Here is a 16,511-nt window from a genome sequence, read left to right on the forward strand (position 1 = left end):
GTTATGGTTGATGGTTAGTTGTGGGAGCACAATGGATGCTGGCCAGTGGATTCACATCAGAGCAGCTCGACGAGTGAGGAACTCCGCGCGAATCGCTTCCATCACATAACAGGTCCCCCTCCAGTGATAGACGTAAGACGGTTCCCCGTTGACAGAGTTTACTTCGAGCCACTGCTGTAGTGCTGCGCGTCAAACACAATTTTCGTTGCGTGATCGGCAAATTGTCACGAAGGGATGGCCTGCTTAAGGTGGACGAGCTGCGGCAGGCATCTATTCTCTTATTCCGACAAGCACAAGCAGAATCAGATCCGGATGAAATCGGAATCCTCGCGAGCGTCCAAGAAGTCGTTGATGAAGTCAAGTTCGATGTACAAGCTGAACCCTTTCCTCGACGAGCACCAAGTTCTGCGGATGGACGGTAGGATCAGCGCGTGCAAATACGCCTCGATGGATGCACGTAATCCAATAATCTTATCGCAGAGCAATTACGTAGCTTGGCTAGTGGTAAAGGACTGTCACGAACGGTTCCATCACCGTCTTGAACGAGCTGCGGCATGTCTACCGAATTCCGAGGCTGAAACAGCTGTTCGACAAAGTCAAAGCAGGGTGCCAGATGTGTAAGAATGAATAATCAGTTCCGCAACGTCCTCCAATGGGTGATCTACCGGAAGCAAGATTCGCGGCGTTCACGAAACCTTCTTCTTTTGCTAGGGTTGATTATTTCGGTCCGAGTAATGTGGTGGTAGGGCGAAAAGTTGAGAAATGTTTACTGCCCATAAATGGAAGACAGTCACATATGCAAAAACGTGCAGCGGCGAAAAACGCATTTGAAACCGCTACAATTTTTTCTGAAATATTGAGTAAATTTCGGAAACAAATCGTCCAAATCATCATAATATTGCTTGAATGTACATTATAGAATACTTTTACAAGCAATTTGTTCACAAGTGACCTACAATTTGTTCCAAAACTTATAAAAACTACCGAAGTTACTGATATGCGTTTATTTGTGCTTGAATAAGCAAGAATAAACGCATAGCAGTCACACTCACAGCATGCCTTGATCTTTGCATTGCCGGTGAGCCGGTGACTGCCGGTGGAGTATTTTCACGACCACGTGTGGTTGTTGTTTTGATAAATCACGTGCACGTTTAATTCAACTGTTTCAAATGTCTGTACTGAACTATTTGAAAATTGACGAGAGTAAGGATAACTCTGAAGATAAACTTCCAGTTCCTAGCATTTTCTGCTTTTATTTGTAATTTGTTATCGTGGGATCTTAAGGGGTTTTGTTCAACTCAGAAACTGATCGCTTTCCTGTGTCAGGAACACTCCCAGAACGTGTCCGAGTGTGACCAATGTGATCCTGGACATATTATATGACGACAAATGAACTATTCTGAGCTAGTTTTGCACTTTCGCGTACTTAGAGATGTCACATGTTGTATTTTAGTTCTATTCAGAAACTGATCCCTGTAGGGGTATCCGGAGCATTTCCGGATATGTGGTTAGATATGGTCAATGACGTCTTGAACACTTTATACAACTACCAATAGTCTAGTTTTGCAAATTCGAGTACTTAGAGGTGTCGTATAATGGAATTATTGTGATTCAAGGTGATTCAAGTTCCATATATTCCGGAACTTGTGCCGACTATAGCTTCGGAACCGTGTATCCGCTCCAAATTTTCTTCAATAGTGTTTTTGTAGGCCATAAAATCTTTCGTTTGGTAGTTGTTGCAGTCAAATCGGTTCAGGAATTTCCAAAATCAAATGCTTATTCATATATTTTCACTACTGTGACTGTTATGCGTTTATTTGTAATATGGGACTGACATAGCTTAATATTTTTTTCAACATTTTGGGAACAAACATAGCTTTTTTGTTTGAAATATTGAAAGAATAGGTAATTTAAAGATGATTCCCAGGCTTATCTCAGAAATGGTGAAAAGTCATATGGGACTGTTATGCGTTTATGGGCAGTTTAGGTGTGCTAACAGTGCGCGCGATACACTTAGAAGAGTGCACTCACTCAGTGCAGACTCTTGTATAATCGCATTGAGGAACATGATGGCAAGGCGAGGCGTACCAATTAACATCTGTAGTGATCGCGGAACGAATTTCACGGCAGCGAGCAAAGAGCTGAAGGTGGCCCTCCAAGAGATGGACCAAGAAGCAGTCGTGCGAGAGATCGTGAGCCCAGATACCGAATGGGTTTTCCTCTTCCCAGCCTCGCCGCATATGAGAGGTGCCTGGGAAAGGCTTGTGCAGACGGTGAAGAGGAATTTGGCAGCAATACGTCCAGTACGGAATCCGACCGACGAATCACTGCGCAACATGCTGATCGAAGTGGAGATTATGATCAACTCGCGGCCGTTAACGCAGTGGAAGACCCAGATGCTCCAGTTTTGATACCAAACCACTTCCTCTTTGGTTCCTCGAGTGGTCTCAAACCGGCGTCAACTCTAGACAACCGTGCGGTGGCTTTGCGACGGTCCTGGTGCGCTTCGCAGGTAGAGGCTAACATCTTCTGGCAACGATGGGTGCGTGACTACATGCCGGATCTAACAAAGCGAACTAAGTGGTTCAGCGAGGTAAAGTCAATAGAGGTGAACGATGTTGCTGTAGTGGTAGACCCAGGTCTTCCCCGCAATTGTTGGCCGAAGAAGCTTATAATCGCGGTTAACCAGAGTAAGGACGGCCAGGTAAGGTCTGCAGTGGTGCAAACGATGTCAGGAGTCTACGAGCGTCCCGCGACGAATCTCGCCCACTTGAGGAGGACCTAGGGCGAGTACTCGAAAGACGGGTGCTAAGAACGATATTCGGCGACGTACAGCAGAACGAAGTGTGGAGGCGCAGGATGAACCATGAACTAGCACAACTCTATGGTGTACCCGGGTGGCTCCAAAAGGTGGTTAAAGCTAAATGGATACGATGGGTAAAGCATGTTGCAAGAATGCCGGACAACTACCCTGCAAAGATGGTGTTCGCTACAAATCCGGTAGAAACAAGACAACCAGGTGCGCAGCCAGCAAGATGGTTAGACCAGATGGAGCGAGATCTGGCAGAGTACGCGGTGTCTAAGAAATTGGAAAGCGGTAGCCCATAACCGAGCAAATTGGCGCAGCTTTGTTCATCAGGCTTTGCCTTTAGGACGGTAAGCCAACTAAGTAAGTGGTACTTGGGTGGTTACATGGTAACAAAACTGAATTGTTTTCACTATATCGTTCAGCAAGTAGAAAGATTTATGACCGACTGACATATATATCTTTCGTATTGGTAGATAAATGACCGCATTATTAGCGCTCAAAGCCTAGAATTTTTTCGTGACACTCGCAATTTTAGATTTTTTGGTATGACCCCTCTATCTTCGCTACCTTCCAGTAAGACGTAGTCCTACGTCAAAATCATTGAAATAAAATAATGTCAACATGAAAAAGAGCATCCGCACGTACCTACGACCTCCACAAAACCCGTGTAGTTGCTGTTCGGGTCCAGCAGTCCATCGTAAACCGACTCAAACTGATTGGCGCCGCCACTTTCGTAGTAGCTGAAGGCATTCGCCTCGCGCTTCTCGTGACTGGACACTTTCAGTTCATCCTCGACGGGAACGGCTTCGTTGCCGGTTCGAGCCTGACTCGGTGAACCGGTCGCATTTTGCACAGCCGCACCGTCCTCGCTCCCGTCCTTGCTGCTGATGGCTAAAATTATAAAAAACACAATTAAAAATTGTACTTTTTTCTTCAAAAGTCGAAATTTACTCACCACTCTGTGGCTTCTCGGTGGGAAGAAACCTCGTCCGCTGCAGACACTGCGGACACAAGCCGAAATCCCGGTAGTCGTTGGTCTTACCATCACCCAAAAACACTTCCGAGCTGTAGTTCAAACTGGAAAAGATCTCCGCCAGATACGTACCACCACGGGTGTTATTAATCGCATGCACATCGGCATAGCTGGTCACCAGCAGGTTTTCCGGTTCCGGAAGAGACTCATTCCTATGCGCCAGCCGTGTTAGGTAGATTTTGTAGCAGCAGATGGGACCATTTCGTTCGGAAACGCGCGGAAGGAAAAGCTTAAAGATCCACCGATTATCTTCGGTGCGCAGTTTTCCCCACATCAACCGACCGATATTGTCCGGTGTGGTGACCGGCATGGTGCACGAGGCACTGGCAACCACACCGGGTCGCTTTGTGCGTGTTACAGCTGCTACTTTTACCGTATAATTCGTGTTTGGTGGAATTCCATCGTACTCGGTTTTCGTAAACTGCGGCTGGACATTCTTTATTTTTGGTCCCCAGGTTTCGTTTTTTAGACTGCCATGTTCACTGCGATACTGCGACAGACCATCCAGAATTACCTGATAGGAAACGACCTTTCCGTTCGGTTTCTTCGGTGGATCCCAGTGGACGCGGACCGTGTTCCTGCGAGATATGTTGTAGTGTGAGCAACTAATGTTTATATTCAAAGGAGCAGATGATAGTCCATCGCTGGTGGTACCGTTCACTTCTTCCGACCAGTTTCCGCAAGCTTTGGCCAGCTCGCTGCAGGCTCGCACTCGGAAGCTATACTCGGTGGCAGTGTCCAGATTGTCGAACATGTACGGAAGATTGCGACTATTTTGCGGGTAGTAAGTTTCCCATTTGGAAGAATTCTCACCGGCCACTGAAACCGTCAAGTCATAGTACTGAATATACTCCAGTAAATCTGCCGGAGGAGCTGCCCACCCAATCGTAATGGTTGAGTGTGTATTTCCTTTCACTTCCACAACCGGTGTGAAGCTTGGATCACTGTCCAACGTTCGAACTTTGACAGCCGGCGACGGCTGTCCACTCCCCTGCCCATTCTGGGCAGTCAACTTAATTTCATAATCCGTTGCAGCGTCAAAATTCTCCAATACAAAAGAACTATTCCTGCCATCGATTCGATTGGCATAGTACGTAGAGGTGGAATCGCCTTTCTTCATATATTGTGCCATGTAATGCTTGACCGCATCGTTACCGTCATTCACTGTCCAGTTAAGATAAATTTTGTTAGCACCAACGGCCTTTACGTAATCAATCGTAACCTGGGGCTTATCCAACACCAGAAGGGCCATCGACTTCCGATCGGTGGCGGAGTTCTCATCCAGCATTGCCGAAGGTCCAACATTGCAGGAATACGTCCCATTGTGAGTTTTGCTCACCCCGGCAATCGTCAGCGTTACGTTTACGTGTGTCCCATTCAGTGCCCGCACAGTCGTATTTCTCATAAAATTATTCTCGGTGGTGTCGTCCTCTTTGAACCATTGTATCGAATTGTTAAAGTATTCCAGTGGGTACATTTGTATCACACAGTACAGCTCGACCCGTCGCTCCTGTTTGGTTTTGGTGCGTTCCGGGCTCGAGGCGGTAATCTTTGGTAGTGTCACTTCCCGCACCGAGAAGCTGGCCAGCGGAGCACCCGCCGTCGCCGCCTGCTGCCCATGGCAGGTGTAATCGCCGGTGTCTGCTTTCGTAAAATTGTGTATGGTCAGGGTAGAAATTGCCGTCGTTCCGGCTTCGTCGGTCGTTGGCAGTACCGTCGTCGCCGGTTGATATTCCTCCGGTGGTTTGCCGTCATCGCCGTCCGCTAGCTTTACCACGTCCGCCTCGCTGTCGACGATCATGAAGGTTATTCGGGGACTGCAAGAGAGAGATAGCAATGGTGAAGTGAGCTTCATTCTTTTAGCAAATAGTTTCCTTTGACAGTGGAAACAAAGCAGGCGTTGAATAGCGTGCATTATAAATTTTCTTAACATTTCCAGTGAAAACCTTTTCAAAGTAAGTTTAGAAATAGAGTTTTCAATTAGTTCTTTTTTCCGGTTATCCAGCAGGTCGCATAGCGTATAAAACTCCATGCAGAGCTATTTTATATTGTCTTCATTAAGGTGCGTTTAGACTGGGCAATTTTCTGGGAACATGTGGAATGCAACATGCGGTATGCGACATGTTGCTAGTTGTTGGTCAATGTTACTTCTGTTGCTACCTGAACGTTTGAGATACGTTGCCATGTCGCTTGGAAACATCGGGCAACAGTTTGGAAAAAGTTGCATGCCACATGTGGCCAATCTAAACGTACCTTCAGAGTATCAGGGAGACCCAAATACCAGTTCTACCTGACGAGACAGGGAATGTCGCCCACTAACACAGGGAGGGCTCCAAGCACAGCCGACACGCCTAAGCCCGCAAGCCGAGGCGTTCCGGTCTTGCGCGGACTCCACGAAGTGACTTTGAGATCTCTCTGCCAGAGGCCGTATGTCATGTTTTAAATATAATGATGATGATGACGATGATGATAATGATGATGAGAGGAAAAATGATAATGTAAATGTGTTTTGCCCTGGACATTTTATGCTACTTGAGTTGTAAAATTTAGTACAGTGAGGAAGTGAAGATCTTGTGAGTCCCGCCTAACACCGGTAGTGCTCAACCGCACACCAAACATCAATTTTCCAACTTAAGGGGAAGGTCGTCAGAGTCCAGTTGCATTTTTAGTGATTTCAGTACTTTCACGACGAGAACAAAGTTTCTAGTAATAGGTAATAATCTGTTATGAACAATTATGAAACGTAGAATCGCGTATCTATTGTTGCTGTTGTACAAGATTCGACAGTAATTCTGGGTATGAAATGGGGAAGGCAAATGAGGAGCGTCCAATATAGCTCTAGCCATCCCAAGCCCCTACCTAGCGCCTCCACGTGGCCATACCTGGTAATGCTCTATTGAGTAGCCAAGCTAGGAGGTGCGATGCTGGGTGGTTTCCGGCTGCCTGACTTCAAAGCCGAGGTTTTGGGCAGACGGCGGAGCCAGACGGCCTAGCTAATTGGTAAGCCTAATAAGTTATTTTAATTATTTTTTTCGTTTTAGCTTATGAAGCATCTACTGCTATATAGTAAAAACTTTGGCCAAAACGAGTTTTAATACTGCACATGGATACCACAATGAAAAATTAAATTAACTATTAGAAGCACTTATGGAACCTCAAAGGACGCTACTTTATTTCATACGAAGGAATACTGGTGAGATTGTTCTATTTTTACCTATATATACCACATTTAATCTTAATATCATATTATTAACAGTATTATTATTGAAATCATAAATGTGGAAGGCTGGATGATGGAGTGGATTGCCAACCTGAATCCTTAAGGTCTGAAGCAAATATGGCACTTCTCAATTCAAAACAAACAAATCATCACGTGGGTTAAAGTTGGTACAGTGAAATTGATTATTACATGGAAGGATCCTAATGCTGGAAGGCGACTCTTAAAACCCCGGAATGCGCACAAGTGCCTCTGCTTGTGGGTCCGCCCAATCCCTTTTGGCCCTTCTGTAACAGCATTAGTGTGAAATTCATTTGATAATCAAATTTGGATATACTGTAATTCTACCCACATACCTTGGCAAGTCCTTGAAATGATGGTGGCTTTCCCCTACTACTACTAGGGATTAAACAATCACTTTGACTTAATTCACATTTATTTGAAAGTACCGTCTCAGCCATGCAATATTTGAAAAAGTTATACCTATTTACATGGGGTATTTCTAAAATTAGTTGCTGCTTCAATTTTTATGAATAAAGTTAAGCGGATTTAGTTCGACAAATTGACCAACCTAACCCATCTCTCTCTGTGTTTAGACTACAGAAAGTACGGGTCATTCAACTCTAGAAAAATATGATTAACGTAATGATGTATCACTCCAGCCATACAGATAACCAAATTAAACTCTATTGTATAAATGCTATGATCAGTTTGAGTATTTTTTCTGTTTTACTTGTCTCTACCTAGCGGTCAACGTAAACACTATTTTTATTTGAGTGGAGGAGCGTTTGGTGAGAAGAATTTTAAACTGAATAAAACTGGGAAATTTCGATATGAGACCAAAAATATATTGGGTAGTTCCATTGGTAAGTGGGACTCAAACCCACACTTTCTCGGTTGATGCCCGAGTGCTTTGGCGATTTAACTATTATCACACAACCCTATATTATCTAATTTTGTCCCTCCAGTCTAACCATTCGATATACGCCTCCACTAAAAATAGAGTATACGTTAAATGCGAGTCAGAAACAAGTAAAACAAAAAGCTACAAGATATACAGCCCAAAAGGTTGTACGAAAGGGTGACGTAGGACTGTATCATATCATTAGATCAGAGACTAATGTAAACTGCATTTCTGGCATATGTATGTTTATAAGAATCTGTGAGCGCCATTGTTTGAGTGAATATTTAAAAGAGAAGAGCTAAATATTCAGATTCAATTCTACATTGAATGCAATGGTGGCTATTAGGGATGGGAAAACTATCATTAACTACTGATAGTTATCAGTAAGCAATAATATCACTAAGTATCCGTAAGGTTTCGCTATTATTGATATTTACTGATATTGTTGCCTCCCAGTTGGCCTCGAGGTATGACGCTGGTCTAATAAGCCAGTCGCCGTATGTTTGAATCTCGGCTGGGAGAGGCTGTTAGAGTCAATAGGATCGTAGCACTGACCCCGCACTGTCCTGTATTCTAACAGCTGGTTGCGAAGTCTGTCGTATAAAAAAAAACAGAAGGTCAAATTTCGATAATGGAATTAGCACCCAGGCTTTGCTTTTTTATATTTCAGAAGGCAAGAATTTTTTCTATCGTGAATTGAGACCCTTCCCCTCTTTAGGAGAGGGACTCCCATACAAATGAAGTACAAATTTCGTCCAAACTCGAGAACTAATCAAGCAAAAGGAACTAAATTTGGCATATGGGTGTTTTTGGAGGTAAAAATTTTATCTTTGTTGTATTGAGATTGAGCGGTAAGCTGTGAAAGTTAACTAATAAAACCTTCTCGGAGACAGTGAATCGACACCGCTAACTTACATGCCTGTTGCCGTTCATGTCAATAAAGAAGGACATTCGAATGGCACGTCATATTTGCGATGAACGTGCTTTGGCTTTAATGTTATTCGTAACCAATGGTCCTTTTAAAGGCCACAAGCGACTTAAAGTAAGATTATTGAATCATGTCAAGCTACGCATAATCATATTTGATACAATAATCTGTGGGCTGTTCATTCATTACTATTTCAACCTTTATGATGCACACAAATGATTTTTAAGCGAAATCTCTATGTCCCAATGATTGCAGGCGTTGTACTTATGAACCCCCGTTCACGTATTTTCATAGCCACTAGGGATGGGAACTATCATTAAAAATCGTTACTGATAACTATCAGTAATTCCAGTACGTTACTGATAACTATCAGTAGCCTTCTGAAATATCCACATGGCAAATTTAATTCTATTTGCTTGATTGGTTCTAGAGTTAGGAGGAAATTTGTATATCATTTGTATAGGAGCACCCTCCCCCCCTTTTTTTGAAAAGGAAGGGGTCTCAGTAGCCTAGAAAAAATTCCTGCCTTCTGAAACCCCACTTTGGTCCCTTTTGTTTGATTAGTTCTCGAGTTATGAGGAAATTCGTGTTTCATTTGTATAGGAGCCCCCCCCCCCCCCTCTTACGCCCTCCATAAAACTGCTCTCTTATCCCCTCTATAAAATTGCAAGTCATTTTATCTATCCGACGACACATAAATTGTTCAGTTTCGTTCAGTTGTTTAGTAGTGCTAACCATTTGAAATCTTTCATTCAATCGTTACACTTTTATTTTCGTTTTCACAAAGTGCTACCCAGTCCAAGTATAGTAAACAAAGACGTAGTCCTACGTCAAAAAAATACCCGATGTGAGACTGCTAGCTCCTCTATCCCCTATCGTCTATCTTCTCGGTGGTAGAAGCAAAGAAGAGGTCATGTCCTCGGATACGAAAGTAACCCCGTTGACACGAAGCTAGATCCGGTCAGAAGATCACAAGGCCCTCGTGTTGCTTCAACAGATGAAGCAGACGCTTCTGCAGTCACGAACGTTTGCCACCCGAGCAGATCGCTTGCCAAATTATGTATTTCTTGGCAAACTTTGAAAGTTTCTGCTTCCTTATTTCCTCGGGAACATTAAACTTATGGACTGTGGTGGGCGGTGAAGAACAGTAGCCCCGGAAGCTGCCGGAAGTCCGCCTTGACGTAAGTCTCATCATCCATGATAAGACAATAAGGCTTCGTCCCACCGTATTTCTCCGTTCATCACGATTCTTCCGCACTTTATACGTATGCATATGCAGTTCCTCCCGGTCCTCGGCTTTTTGAACTAAAGACTCTAACAGATTCAATTTTTTTGTCACATTCCTGACCGAAGCATTGGGATTCCGCTTAAACCTGATCCTGATCACTAATAAAACACCCATTCTGACGGTATTTCACCTTTCATTCGATGCTAAGAGTTTCGTAGTAACGTTTAAAGTTCACTGCACGATTCCGAGTTGTTTTCCGATGTCCCGATAAGATAGTTGAGGATTTTCCAGGGGCTTCCGCAACATCAATTCGCGTAAACAATACACCAATACAGTGTAAACAATACACTCTAAACTACTCCTACTCTGCGTTAAATAGATTGCTTTCAAATTCTTCAGCGAATCGCCCTTAATTTGTAACCTAGAGCACTTCGATATACTGCTAGGTTAAGGAGGTCACCACCGTACGAATTACAGCCCACACGGAGCCAGTGGTCAGTGGTCTCCCGAGGACGTTTGACAAAGTAGCATCCATATAATAATTTGTTTACTCGTCTTTATTTATGTTTATGTTAGTTTTTTACTAAATGCTTATGTATAGGTATTGGCTTCACTCTACTTTATCCAGCTTATTCCTCACGTCAGGACTATGTCATTATATTGCCATCCCTTACAAAGACCCATTGCGTCCTTCTGACCAGTACATTTAACTACAAGAGACTTTTTACACTGTCAAGGGCCTTCATCAGGGTAATATCGAATTCAGATGAAAGACAGGGTAATAAGGACCCGACTTTCGCCAGATGTACGATGCCAATGCGCGTCAGTCACGCCGCGATAGTGGCAGTAGTTAAGCCGATCACCCTTTTGGAAATAGGACAAACCACTCGTTCCTTCCATTTTTCCGGCAGCTTCTCCTTCTCCCAAATCTTGGAAATAACCCAACGTGGAGCCACTGCCAGCGTTTCTTGGCCATGTTCGTAAAGCTCTACCGGTAGGCGGTCCTTGCCAGCGGCTTTGTTGCTCTTCAGCAATCATATTTCTCGTTTGACTTCTTAAGGGTCAGGTGCTAGGAGTAACTTCCATAGGCACTGCTAGATTACGTTCCGCCTCCTTCTGCAACTTCGCCATTGTCGTGTTCAGCGAAAAACTGTTTCGGTGTGTAGCCTTTATTAGTTTGGTTCATCTTCTCGAAGAACTCGCGTGTGTCATTCGCTCAGATTAGTTGTTCCAATTTTATGTGATCACTGTCCTCCTCTTGACGCTTGTTACTCCTCAGGATTGTGACTAACTGGTTCCCTGCTCGTCGGTATTGGACCAAGTTCTCCCTAGTGGTAATGCTCAGATAATTTTTCCAGGCATTTTTTTTCTCTCCACCGTTTGTTGGAATTTCCCATCAAACCAATCATTTTGTATACTTCGGGGCCACTTAATGCTGCGGTAGCGGCCTCTCCGAGGTTTGAAGCAGCTAGCTGTTCGGAACAGGGCAGGACCTCATTCATTTCCGCTCTTTCCCCTTCACGTCTTGTCCCACTTTGTTCCATTGCATTCTTCTACCAATCCTTCCGTCGATTGTAAAAACTTCTGTTATAAAAAATTAACGATTTCAAGATTTGCAAAAGGAATTATAGCAAGTTATTATAAGAACTTGCGTATTATACCTGTCAAACCATCTATGTTGTTTATTTGTTGGTGTAAAAATCATCGGACATCTTGTGGTCTTAACGATAAAAGATACTACGTATAACATAAAACACATAAAGATACATTAGATTATCCACGCAGTCGCTGTCTAAATGTCGCTCTTTTATGAGGAAGTCAAATAATGTCGTCACCGCGTTGAAGCTAGCCGACATAAAGCGAGTGGGATCATGTTGTCCATATGACACATTACGCTGCGGTAAGAATAACAGATTCCTGGGCCGTAATGCTCTTTCTGGTGCATATAAGTTAAGCTGCGACCTCACTATAAACTCAAGATAACAAATTACAAATAAAAGAAGAAAAGGTCAGGAACAGATTTGATTCAAAACGGACATTTTGAACAATTGAATTGAACGAGCACGTGAATTATCAAAACAACAACACGTGGTCTTGAAAATACTGCCGAGTTACCGGCAACCCAAGGATCAAGGCATGCTGTGACTGAGACTGTTATGCGTTTATTCTTGACTATTCAAGCACAAATAAATGCATAACAATAACTTCGGCAGTTTTTCTAAGTTTTGTAACAAATTTTAAATCACTTGGGAACAAATTGCTTGTAAAAGTATTCTGTTCTGTACATTCAAGTGATATTATGACGATTTGTTTGCAAAATCGATTCAATATTAAAGAAAAATTATCGCTGTTGCATGATTTTGCAGATGTGACTGTCTTCCATTTATGTACACTTGCCCGTAGTAGCAAGCTGGAAGACCCCTTCTCCGTACTTAAACACAGGACCGGGACGGCTGTTGAGCGCTGATGGTATTTGTGGAAGGAGCTAACGCATTCTTTTATGGTATATTATTAAAGTGTAAGAGGACTGCGGATTAAAGTGAATTTATTCTGTCTGGTGACCGGGAAATACGACTATAGTGTTATTTTATTGATCGCGACATGACCCGACACTCGACAACCATTTTGGTAGTGTTTAACTGACTAAGGTTTGACTGACTCCTTTAGAAATATCGAAAATGTCCCTGTCTTGATTAATCTTAACAATCATGTAGATTTTGCCACGAAATTTCATTCTTTTTATATCTCATTGTTTATTTTAAACAAGATAGCGCTCTAGTATACGTGGAGCACCTCAAAATATAATAATTTAAATGTATTATTAGAAGAGATATTAGTTGTAACGACTTGCAGCTGCAGATTAATGATCGTATGCAGAGTTGACTGTCCCGGCATTGCCTCTACAAATATTTATTTGAAAATTCAGGAGCAATATGGTCGTCGCTGTTTTATAAATTTAAATTACTTTACTTGATTATTTTATGTAAAACTATTCCTCCAACTGTCTTTACCCAAAAATAATTTTAACAGTTTAAAATCTGTGCAGTGTCACAGCTAACACTTACTACTTCAATCAATATCCCGTTCCCTCTCCCTTTTCTAGCGGCTGCTCATCAAATATTAAACGATTCTAAACACCAACTTTGACATCAATTATTTTCGACTCCTTGCGCCACAAAAGAGACCCCCTTCGGCGAAGATTAGCCTACCGTCCAGGACGGGGAAGGGTTGAAAATCGATTTCCGTTTTCAATGGGATGGGAATGCGCGTACGTAGTACTAGAGACGAGACACAACCAACCACAACACAGAAGGAAATAATCGTACTAGGCATGTTGTAGTACTTATAAAACATGTACTATTCTTGGCGATGACTCACTCACCTGCTGCCGTCGGTTAGGTTTTTCCCATTCTTGCGCCAGCTGGGATTCTCGGCACCGCTAAATTTGCACGCCAATGTGCCGTTTCGGCCGGCCAGAAAGTACCGCGGTTCAGCTGAAATTGAACGAAACACGTTAGAAGCAGATCGTATACCAAAAGCATGCGAAAGAAAAGAGGATATCCGTTTACGGAGAGATCAAACTGATTGTTGATAAACTGTCTTTCTCTGTTTTATATATTCGGAGGCGTTTATTTGCGGGGTGGATGCAGTCGAAATTGATAGTGGCGTTTAGTATGCTAATTTGTTTTTGTGTAGGATGGGTCATAATTTCAATTAATCCAGATGTCAACGTCCGGCCGCTAGTGGAAGGGAAAATTGCTGCTGCCATCATTAAGGCTGCAGCAGTGCACATCTTCTGTCCAGCGAACAGCAGCGAAAATGCGAGAACAGGAGAAAACTGCCCTCTGTCTCGTCTGGACTCGCCAACTATGACGTCGCCACCTTCTTTATGCTACTGCACTTTAAAGCATTCTACACTAAAAACACAAGGCTATGCCAATATATGTGCACAGCATAACAGCAGGCCGTGATTCAGTGTGCAGCGGAGAGAGAGAGAAAGGAAGCGCTGTCGATATGTTTTATGTTGGTTTGATATTACACAGCATAAAAAGGAGGCGATGGGAAAATGGGATTCCGATGACATTTTTTTTATAAAAGACGGTTTTTACAGAACTATTACACAAAACTGCGTACCTTTACTGCCGGCAGCGTCAATTTCACCAATCCGATAAACCAGAAAATATACACTAGCAACCAGCAAGCACAAGTGGGCTTGGTTCTTCCACATTGCTTTCCCTCTTCTGTCACAAGTGTTTAGATCCTGTCCGTTCCGTCTTTTTCACGGAGAGCCGCTGCCCTTTTCGTCGTTCGCCGATTATTGGGCTGCGCTTTGCACCGATTGCGAATCCAACTCGAGCCGGTTTCGCCAGCTTACAGCACGCCTGCACTTGCACCGCACCGAAAATGCACACTTTCACTCATGCCGGACCGAAGCTAGACAAATTATTTGCGCGACAAAATAATGGAAAAACAAAAACGAAGGAAGTTTTGCCGTCGCGTAAAAGAATAATGGACACACACTCTTTTCTCTGGCTGCTGCACTGCTGCGGCTCTGGCTGCTGCTGCCTTTTTTCCGTCTTTCTTTCGGTGAATCAGTGATGCCAAACTGTTTCGGTACTTTGAGTCTTGACGTTGAGATTTGTATCGTATATGTTGTGAGAAAAAGAATAATTTAATTTGAAGTTTCGAAGATATATTGTTTCTGCTAAAAAACATTACAAATTAATTACTCTTTAATTCTTCACAGGAATTATTTTACAGTCGCAATAAATTAATTAATTTATTAATATATTTTAAAGTTTACTAATGGCGGTAAACAAATGTCCGCAACACTGTCGAGAAAAAAACAGTACGCGGTTGAGAACGGGAGAGTGAGCTTGAAAAGGCCTTTTGGTTGACATTTTTACTGTCACAGTTGCCGACATCGCGTTCTCAAATCCGACAGCCCTATAAAAAATTCGACGCGTGATAACAACAGTGCAGTAATCGAATCGAATACCGACAAAAGATTGCAGGTGAGACCGCACTCTCAACACGTGATCCTGGTCAGGTAAGATCTGTTGTCAAGCTTTGTTATGCAATCAGGTATCAATTATCAGCATCAGTGGCTCGAGTAGCACGTTCCTTACAAACGTATGGATTATTCATGCATTAAGAGTTGTCATCTAATAACCGTTGAGCTCGTGGTTGAGCTATAATATAAATGCTGCAGGCTGTAAATGGTCGCACACATTTGCTATTTAGCAATCTACAACTTGCTAAAGACGGGTTCTACGACAGACTCGAAAGGACCTATGGAGAGTGATCCAAACATAACGTGAAAATCATTACCGGAGGAATTCTTCCGGGTTGTCTTTAGCAGACCTAACTTTCGTCTGTCCACCAACGATAGCGGTTTGAGGGTCATATATGGATATGGCCATCTGTAGTACATATTTTTCACGTCACGAAGGCATCCAAATGGAGACTTTAGTTCTTGAATCGATCATCTCTTGATTGACGGATGCCACTTTTCGGATGTCTCTGATGTACGGTCTTTTCGTCCAAGGTTGTCGTACGCGGCGAAGTTTTGCATTGAGGGCGTTTTTACATCCAACGGATAGGCAGTGAATGCCAGGAAGCTTGAATAAAGGAATCCCAGAACAGCAGAAAGAAAGGGAAGATATAAATGATCTCCATGGTGCCATTGAAACAACTGCGAAACAGGTAGTAGACAGGATGGTGTATTGCATCGAGCATACCAATCTGTCCACGTCCGTTTCAGAACGCGCCTCGTAATCTATCCTCCGTCTGTTGTGCTCAGTGCAGTGCCCGCAACATTTCCCCGGCCCGTAAACTTGGTCCGGAGGCCACTTCCTGTCTAGCTTTACCATCATCGCCTATCTCAACAACTGCTAACTGCGCAACAGCTCGCCAAAACAAGCGACTGCTCGTCCGGATTAACGCCTGCCGCACACGAACATCGCTCGCCGAGATGAGCTCCTCGATTCTTCCACGTACCCAGGATCTCCGCTTGGACCCCTCGAGTACGTAGACCAAGTCGCCTTTTTTCAGCATCCTCAATTCTCCATGCCACTTGGTCCGCTGGTTTAGGGAAGAGACGTACTCCGTATTTGATGATTAAACTTCGAAGGGAATACAAAGTAACTTCTAACAGAACTAGAAAGTTCACAAAAAGTATACTTAAGTCGCTATATAGAACACTGTTCAGCCCAAAAAGAAACTCCAATAATTTTAGAAATAAAAAAAGATTGGGGGAATATTTTCCCATTTCTTCCTGTTTTGCAGATTCATGACATTTCTCATTAACTAAGGCATTTAATTTCGGTTAATAACCGACTGTTTTTTTTTAATATTAATTTATTGTAACTTACCACATACCACCAACCAAA

At 43.2% G+C, this 16,511-nt stretch overlaps 1 protein-coding gene across 1 annotated transcript in view; it reads right to left on the minus strand.

Moving 5' to 3' along the window:
• LOC128742085 (tyrosine-protein phosphatase 69D) overlaps positions 1–14,620 on the minus strand; it is a 41,811-nt gene extending 27,191 nt beyond the window's left edge. Inside the window, exons 1-4 of the mRNA XM_053838296.1 lie at positions 14,254–14,620; positions 13,502–13,613; positions 3,765–5,659; positions 3,455–3,700 (exon numbers count right to left, since the gene is read on the minus strand). Of these exons, the coding sequence (XP_053694271.1) occupies positions 3,455–3,700; positions 3,765–5,659; positions 13,502–13,613; positions 14,254–14,347 (2,347 nt within the window). The 5' untranslated portion in view covers positions 14,348–14,620. The remainder of the gene's footprint in view (positions 1–3,454; positions 3,701–3,764; positions 5,660–13,501; positions 13,614–14,253) is intronic.
• Positions 14,621–16,511: the final 1,891 nt, after the last annotated feature.

This window comes from Sabethes cyaneus, chromosome 3 (assembly GCF_943734655.1).
Source record: "Sabethes cyaneus chromosome 3, idSabCyanKW18_F2, whole genome shotgun sequence".
In the NCBI taxonomy this organism is placed as follows: Eukaryota; Metazoa; Arthropoda; class Insecta; order Diptera; family Culicidae; genus Sabethes; species Sabethes cyaneus.